At 46.3% G+C, this 8,732-nt stretch overlaps 1 protein-coding gene across 2 annotated transcripts in view; it reads left to right on the top strand.

The window, feature by feature from the left end:
* The window catches only part of PRKCH (protein kinase C eta), a 217,341-nt gene extending 208,819 nt beyond the window's left edge, over positions 1-8,522 (top strand). The window contains exons 13-14 of one of the 2 annotated variants that reach the window (XM_021701358.1): positions 5,757-5,900; positions 7,399-8,522. In XM_021701358.1, the coding sequence (XP_021557033.1) occupies positions 5,757-5,900; positions 7,399-7,626 (372 nt within the window). In that variant the 3' untranslated portion in view covers positions 7,627-8,522. Of the gene's footprint in view, positions 1-5,756; positions 5,901-7,265 lie in introns of both variants that reach the window. The other variant, XM_021701359.1, reaches the window with a different exon arrangement.
* Positions 8,523-8,732: the final 210 nt, after the last annotated feature.

The following is an 8,732-nucleotide window of genomic DNA, read 5'->3' as shown; positions in this document are numbered from 1 at the left end:
TCCATTTTGGCTGATAAAAGTATTGCTCTTTGTTTTTCACTTCCTTTCTGAGCAAGGAGCCAGATGTGGGACTCGATCCCAGGACCCTGGGATCATGACCTGAGCCGAAGGCAGACGCTTAACCGTCTGAGCCACCCAGGTGCCCCAGTTCGAACATATTTTTAAAAAATTTTGTTTTCACTCCCCACTCCATGTTTTATGTATATGTTGTCATGTTTTACATTTTTTTATTTATAATTTTCTTCTAATTATGGCCTTTTCTTTTGCACTTAAAAAAGTCCCTTTAACATTTCTTGTAAGGCCAGTTTAATGTTGAACTCCTTTAACTTTTGTTTGGGAACTTCCTTATCTCTCCTTCAATTCTGAATGGTAATCTTGCTGTTTAGAGTGTTCTTGGTTTTAGGTTATTACCTCTCAGCATTTTGCAGGCCGGAAGGGAGTAGCACGATATATGCAATGTTTCTGCTAAGAAACCAGCTGATAGCCTCATGGGGTTTCCCTTGTAAGTAATTAGCTGCTTCTCTCTTGCTGCTTTTAAAATTCTCTTTATCTTTAAAGCTTTGACATTTTAATTATTATGTGTCATGATGTGAACCTCCTTGGGTTCATCTCATTTGCAGCTCTCTGTGCTTCCTGAACCTGGATGTCTGTGTTTTTCCCCAGGTTAGGGAAGTTTTCAGCTGTTACTTCTTCAAATAAGTTTCTGCCCCTTTCTCTCTTTCTCTTCTCTTCTTCTGGGACCCCTATAATGTGAATGTTTGCTTGATGCTGTCTAAGAGATCCCTTAATTTGTCATTTTTAAAAATTCTTTTTTCTTTTTGCTGTTCAGCTTGGGGGCTTTCCTTTATCTTGTTCTAGATCACTGATCCATTCTTCTGCATCTGCTAATGGACTGTTGATTCCCTCTAGTGTACTTTTCATTTCACTTATTATATATTTCAGCTGATATTTTTTATATTTTCTATTTCTTTGTTGAAGTTCTTAGCTCATTCTTCAGTCCAGTGAAAATGTTTATATTACTTTAAACTCTTTATCAGCATATTGCTTATCTCCATTTCATTTAGTTCTTTTTTTGAGGTTTTAGTCTTGTTTTTTCATTTGGAACATATTCCTCTGTTTCATTTTGCTTGACTTTGTGTTAATTTTTATGAATTACACAGAATAGCTACTTTTCCTAAACTTGAAGGAATGGTCTTGTGTAGGGTTGTCCCCTGTGTAGACCATGTGTGCCTGGTGACTTTGGTTGGCTCACTGGAGCTGAGGCTAGTGTGGGCTGGGAGTCCTGCGGCTCTTTATGCAGAGGGTGCCTTGGCAGGACAGCTGAAGCTGGCATGGGCTGGGGCCCTCCCAGGTCTCCTTAAGCAAAGGGCGCTCTAGCAGGATAGCTGAAGCTGGTGCAAGCCAGGGTGTCCCAGAGTGTTCGGCACAAGGGGCACCTGTAGCCAAGGCTGGTGCTGCCCAGGGTGCTCTACACAGGGAGGCCCTGGTTGGCCTGGCTGGAGCTGAATTAGAAGGTCCCAGAGCACTCTGCACTGGGGGCATCCTAGCAAGTCATCTGGAGCCAAAGTGGTGTGACCTGGAGTATTTCCAGTGCTGTGTGTCTGTGTCACCTTGGCAGGAAGGCTGGAACTGTAGTGAGTGCTGCCCAGAAGTGTCCTGGGATGTGCCATGCTGGGGCCACTTTAGTGTGATAGATGGGGCTGGTGTGGACTAGGGGCCCGGGGCTCACTGAGGTGTCAGGCTCACTAGGGCACTGGACCTTACTCCTCTCCATGCTACTACCACAGTGGAGGGGGACTGTAATCATAGCACTCGCCAGCCCGTCCAACCTGGAGAGATTTCCAGCATGTCTTCTGCCATTTGTCAGGGTTCTAGGGCTGAATGCTTTATATTCTTTTTTTTTTTAAGATTTTATTTATTTATTTGAGAGAGAGAGAATGAGAGAGAGCACATGAGAGGGGGGAGGGTCAGAGGGAGAAGCAGACTCCCTGCTGAGCAGGGAGCCCGATGCGGGACTCGATCCCGGGACTCCGGGATCATGACCTGAGCCGAAGGCAGTCGCTCAACCGACTGAGCCACCCAGGTGCCCTGAATGCTCTATATTCTAGTTGTACTCTTAAATGCTTTTTTCTGTGCTCCAGGATAATTGAATCTACGCAAAGTCCCTCAATACTATTCCTCCCCACTGCAGTTTGCAGCATTGAGTGTTCCCTTTATGATCATGTTATCATGTCTCCATCTAGCTTTTGTTGTGCAGAAGCCGTTCAGTCAGCCCTCAGTTCCTCTCCAGGGGCAATTGCTTTATAAAATAGGTGATTTGATATGTCCATGGATGAGGTGAGTTTGGGGCCTTCCTGTGTTGCCATCTTGAACCAGAAGCCCTCCCCTGGCTTTTTTCTGTCCCTGTGCCAGGGCTCAGAGCCATGCAAAGTGAGTGAGTGAAGCCACTAGGTGTGAGGCAATGCAGAGTGGTGGGGTATGTGGCTGGCCAGGGATCATGCTCCATCTAAAAAGGCAGCCACTGCTGACTCTAGGCCCTTTATATCAAGAAGTGCAGGTTTAGTGTTCTAGAATATCCTATTTTCCAAGAGAAAATGGAAAACTTGACTTTTAAATGACATTTCCTAGTTTTTAAATATTTAAGTAATTAAAATTATTTTAAAACATGCTGTGTGAGCCAAATAAGATGTCTGAGGCCTGGGGCTGGTCTTACTTCTATACTCTTATTCCTTTTCCACAGTCTTGCCTGCCCTAACAGCTTCATCTCTTGCCCTCTCACCAAATGTTGATATCTCAGACGGTCAGATCTCTAATCCTCGCCTGCACCCTAGATTAACAGGACTAGTCATCTCCATGGGGATGTCTGCATACTTCATATACAAAGCTGAGCTCAGCCTCCCAGATCTGCACACTGTCAGGTCTTGAGAAATGCTGGATATTTTTGTTTCATTCCCCAAAAATACTGCTATTACTCATGTTACTGCTTCTGTGATTAATACTACCAATAATCTGTTGTCCTCCTTTTGTTACTGATTTCTGTTATCCAATACCACCCCTCCAGCAGGCAGCCAGAGCAGACCTCGTGACCCCGCACTCACTGCAAGGCCAGCCACTAGGGATTGTGTTCATTCTTCTTCCACAAGCCCTCTAGGACTTGCTCCCAACTTCGCCTTCCCACTAACCAGAAACCCTTCTAGTTTCTGAACTTGTCCGGTCTCCTCAGCTACTTTCTCCATCTCTTAACTGATCACCCACCACCAATCTCGTGCCTCCTTGTTCAGGATGTATTCAGTACACTATGGCTGGAGTCATCACTCACCTCTCTGTCAGACTTCGGTGGCTCCCCAGCCATCCCCACGTGCCCGTCGTACCACACTCTGTGTTCCACTGGGTACGCCAGTGTCCCTGGTGCTTGTGTGCACCTGCGCTGGCTTCTGGGCATGACTGCCTTCTTCCTTCAGGCCTGTGTTCATTCCCTTCATCCACCTCCTCTCTTGTCAAGTGCCACCTCCTTCATGGAGACATTGCTTGCCTCCTCATGACCAGCCCCTCTTCAAAGCTGCCACGCGTTCTGCTCTTTTCATTTCACCCAGCTGTGGTTGCCCACAAAGCTTGCTGGCCTCTTCCCCCTTCACTTCATCAGCTCCTTCGTGGAGACACACTTTCTTGGTCATCGCCATCCCCACAACGGCTAGTACACTGCCTTGCATACAGTAGACACCACATAAACCTTTGTAAATTGATCCCCTTTTCAACTTGGAGAATGGCTGTGTCTAAAGGGCTCAGAGCAAGATATTAAAAGTCAAAATTGTCTGGTTTTTCAGGACTTACCAGAACCTAAGAGAAGGTATCAAGCTAGTGAAAGGGTTACTCTGACAGTCTCCTTTTCCAGGGATGCAGTGTTTAGAGGAAGAACAGCCGTGATTTGGTCTCCTTCCCTCATGCACAGTGCCTTTCCCCAGTGCGCCTTGGAAGTTTGGCTTCAGTGCCAGAGGCGAGGAAGAATGGACAAAGTCTCTTGGATGCTGGGCTTCTCCCACTCTGGCGGTGAGAGCCAGGCACTGTTCCTCTTGCCCAGAAGAACAAGTTGTACCCACACACTCACAAGATGTCCTCTGCTCTCCTCATTGGCAGGCCTGCAAATTTCCCACAAGCCATTGGGATCTGTTCTACCATCCTTGTATTCTGAGGTTTTTTTTGCAGCATTGTTTGTTAATTAGCTCGTAGAACAGATGCCTATTCCATTCAGGATTGCGCCCCCTTGATGTTCCTAAGGAGAGAACCTACTCTTTTTTCTTGTGTACGTATTTTCCCCTTCCTTTCTGAGTGCACAGGCTGATCCAGGAGAACCCAAGCAGCATGAACGCCTCGCTCTCACAGAACTGAGCTGTGAGACGTGTACTTCCTCAGTCCGCGCTGTGCTGATCGGACCTGTGCAGCTCTGAAAGCTCCCCAGACTTTCGGGGCCCATCTTCACTCCAGCCCCATCTAGGGCCTCGCATTCCTTGTCCATAGAAGGGAGGAAAAACGCCATCAGTGTCTGCATTTTTTATTAGCTCCCTTGGAGGGCTTTTTAGCATTTTCTGAGGTCACTCCTGTCAGCTTTGCTTAGGCAGTTTTGCAGCCTTCTTCTGCCACAGTGTCGTTTTCATCTGAAGCACCAGCGGAGGCTTATGCAGCTTTGGACACCTGGCACGGCCGGGATGCCGCCTCCAAACACTCCCCTGGCAGGTCTTTACCCCTCCAACAGCAGGGGCTTTTTATTTACTCTGGAAATTCCACTGCAGAGCAAGTTCTAGGAACACAGCATTACTCTTCTCTTGTGCTCACAGATCAAACTTGGAAAGGGGTGTTTGGGGGGGACAGTCTTAAAGATAACGTGATTTAAACTTTACAACAAAACTTTTTAATCCAAGGCAATTTTTATTTTGAATTAGCTTAAGTGTCTTTAAAACTGAAAAATTACATTCTGGACCTGAAAAGTAAATTATCCTGTTTGAGTCCTTGATTTGGACGCGATTAGAACACCTTACGGGCCTTTTTGTCAGAGTAGATTTAGTTCCAAATATCTTGATAGGAGCTCAGCCGGAGGGAAGTTTCCCAATTGGTAGAAATACAGAGGATTTATATATACACATTGCTTAAATGGTCTATGTAGCAAGATTCTCAATCATTAAACATTTCAAAATGGAAGGGTAGGAGAAGAGGAGCATCTTTGTTGCATGAAGAAAAGTGGCCAACTTTGGGTTTTTTACTCTCACAGCGTCTTCCCACAGATCTTCAAAATAATGACCCTCACTCTTCTCTCTGTGGTCCTGTCAGAGAGCGGGAATCCTGGCTGGCTGGTCAGGTCCTCAGAAAATGGCACAGCTGTTCTTAAAAGTAGTCCTATTCATAAGCTGTGGGCTGTCGACAACGGCAGTGTTCGAGAAAGGCACACTGTTCTATAAAGAGTTTTTCTTTAAAAGGGAAAGAAAAATACATGGTATTTACAGTGAAAAAAACTGGACCCTTCAGCTTTATTTTAGTGGCCACGTCTGAAATGGAAGTGGCGAAGGCCATAAATACACACAAGCAATTGGCCTTTAAGGGATGATTCATGTTGGCTGTGCTGCCCATAATGGAAAATTCAGCTAGTTAAGCAAGATCAGCCAGAAAGCCTCACACAGGCTTCTCTGCCAGAGCGGATGCCTACCATCTTGTGACCTACTTGTTGTCTATTATTGAATGATCGACTCTCTTTCTTCCCCTCTTAGTTCATGACCAAGAACCCCACCATGCGCCTGGGCAGCCTGACTCAGGGTGGGGAGCATGCCATCTTGAGACATCCTTTCTTTAAGGAAATCGACTGGGCCCAGCTGAACCATCGCCAAGTAGAACCACCTTTCAGACCCAGAATCGTAAGTGTCTAAGACCATAGAGTAGACTTTCCTCTTTTTTAAAATACCTCCGTGTTCTACCAAAATCTGTTGTCCCCTATGGAATAACCAAACTGGAAGTTCAGCCTCAGCTCTGCAGGGTAGCGTCACCCAGGATGAGGCTGGCCCTTGAGGAAACCTCTCCCCCTTTCCAGTTTACTTCTCTCCAATCTTTTACCTCTTGCTTGCTCTGGAATCCATCCTCCCTTAACCTAAACTTTCTGGAGCCTAACAGACCTGAAATTTTCTAGGTTTCCCCAAAAGAGTTGGGCTGAGAAATTCATCATTCCTCTAGTTTCCTCATGCTCCCCCGGGTGCCTTTCCCAAGCCCCCAAGGAAGTAGAAAGGGCATGAAAGGCTACCCACCTCACTGAACCTGGCTCCTTGGCTTGGAGAGCCTGGGTCTGTACCAGCCACTGCAGCCCAGAGCTCAGGCCAAATCTCTTTTGACTAGAGAAATACTGGGAGCGCCAGGGGTACCTTCCCAAGCAAGGCAGCTGAGCGGGCATTCTTGAGGGTGGTCTAGCTCTTGATCTGAGAGCCAAGCTCTTTCTTATCTGTGAGTCAAGAGATCCATGATGGAGAAAGCAGAAACGCATCTTCAACTTAGGTAAGAGAAATGAGAGGTCTAACAATGGCAGAAATGAGCTTTCCAAGCATTAGTTTATAAAGATGTAAAAGATCAACATTTCCATACACACAGCTGGGTTAATCTGTAACAGCCCCCAAGGTTGGGCACTAGGCACCAACACATAATGACTGCCACTAGGCAGTCAAGCCACTTCCTTTACCAGGCCCCCTGTTGCCAACCCCTCGGGGAGGAGGGAAGGCTTTGCCAACGAGGCAGCAGGAGGCCAGCTGGTGAGTAAAGCGAGGGACACTTGTTTAGGAATAAACTCAGCGCTTCCACGTCTTTCAAGAAAAGCTCTTCACACCTAGAGTCCTGTGTATAAACAACAGGTGAGGCAAATGTGAACTTATACTCTGTAGACAACCAAGCATATATGTCCCTCAGTAGAGCCTGTCGAGAAGTGGCACTTTGGTGAAATGCCAAGTAAAGGGTGAGTGAGAGGGCTGGATCAGGTGACCAAATTAATTGCTTCACCTCCCGGCCTAAGGCGGGCCTGCTCAGCAAGATTTCCGTGGGGTTAGTGAAGTGGGGTGGGGGGGGTTCCCACATGCCCGTAACGATACACAGTGCAGCAGAATTACTACAACCCGCTGCTTCGTCCTAATGGTCCTAACTGTAAATAATGCTGATCCCAGGGCTGCAGCGCCCTTCTGACCTCACCGGAAGAGGAGAAAGCCTCATGTGCCTAAAATCTGACCCTTGTTTCCTTTTGACAGAAATCCCGAGAAGATGTCAGTAATTTTGACCCTGACTTCATTAAGGAAGAGCCAGTTTTAACCCCAATTGATGAAGGACATCTTCCTATGATTAACCAGGATGAATTTAGAAACTTTTCCTTTGTGTCTCCAGAATTGCAACCTTAGCCTGATGGGGAATGAAAGACAGGACCTGAGAATCACAAGCAGCTCCAGATTTCCCAGGAATTCCCTTTGTGGGGCATTCCCCAGGATCAGCCTTAGAACAAGAACCTTACCTTCAGAGCACAGGTGGGAAACTCTGAAGGACAGAACTTCAGGAGGTCAGCTCTTTCAAGTCCTCAGGAAGCCAGGGTACTGGAAAGAGTGGATACCGGAATGAGATTTCATGAAGAAGTATACTGCTCAACCTAGGAGTTTCTATGGCTCTTTTGGGCTTGGGATATTAGAAGGAACCAACAGAAGAGAAGGTGTGAAGAATCGACTCGATCCTAGAAATTCTGAGTCCACCGGCTTTTCACTTCAAAAGACAAATCAAGACTTGGTCTGGGCCCCTCTGTGCTCTTCTTAAGCCGGCGAGCCCGGAATACTCGCAGTCTTCGAGAAGTCTGTAAATGCTAATCAAGAATTCGGTAGGGAAATGAATGGCTTTCCAAACAGAATGATTTACTCTGAAGAAACAAAAGGGGCTTCACCACGTCAAGCCCCATCTTGAAAACAGATGTTGAGCACCAAGACAACTGTTCCAGCTTAATTCTCTCATCCTCACTTGAACGGATATTTATTGAGTGCCCCATGAGACGGTGCCACGCGCCCTGCTAGTGTAAACAAACAGATTTGTGTGCACGGAACTTTCATGCTCCATTTACCTGAATGGTGTTTGCATTCTGTGAAATGCCTCTCCACCTTGCATATATCATGCTTCTTTGTCTGCACATAACTTTGTCCACAGAAGAGGGCTCGCTGCCATGACAGCAACTATCCGCACAAACAGCAGGTGAGCGAGGGGCTTGCTGCCTAAGGACCTGTGAAATCTCATCATGGGATGATGTGCAGATACCGCACCGAACTCTGTGAAGAATCGCACGCCACTCCTGTCAATGACCAGACTTATGGCTTAGACAGTAGCAGGTTATTTAAGTTATATTTTAAGAGACAAAAATGTTTGGTATGCATTTAATGATTAGAAAGGACTCATGAACAGGACATTTACTGAAGGACCTTATAATATGTACTCATATATGCAGTTGGAGAATTTTGTCTGGAAATAAAGGCATTTTGTAGCAAAAGCAAACTTTTTGTCTAGAACGATCTGTCCCATCTCCACTAGGCGACAAGATACCTAATTAAAGGTTTTGAGCCGAATAAATAGAACGCCTAAAGCAAATTCCTGAAAAGCTGGTATAACCTGTGTGTCCCTAAGTGGACCTGGCCTCTTACTGACCAGAACTTCTATTCTGACTCAGGGTACTAACTGCTAAGCAGTGC

Source organism: Neomonachus schauinslandi, chromosome 9 (assembly GCF_002201575.2).
Source record: "Neomonachus schauinslandi chromosome 9, ASM220157v2, whole genome shotgun sequence".
Taxonomy (NCBI): domain Eukaryota; kingdom Metazoa; phylum Chordata; class Mammalia; order Carnivora; family Phocidae; genus Neomonachus; species Neomonachus schauinslandi.
The sequence above is the reverse complement of the archived record's forward strand: the minus strand, read 5'-3'. Positions and strand labels throughout refer to the sequence as shown.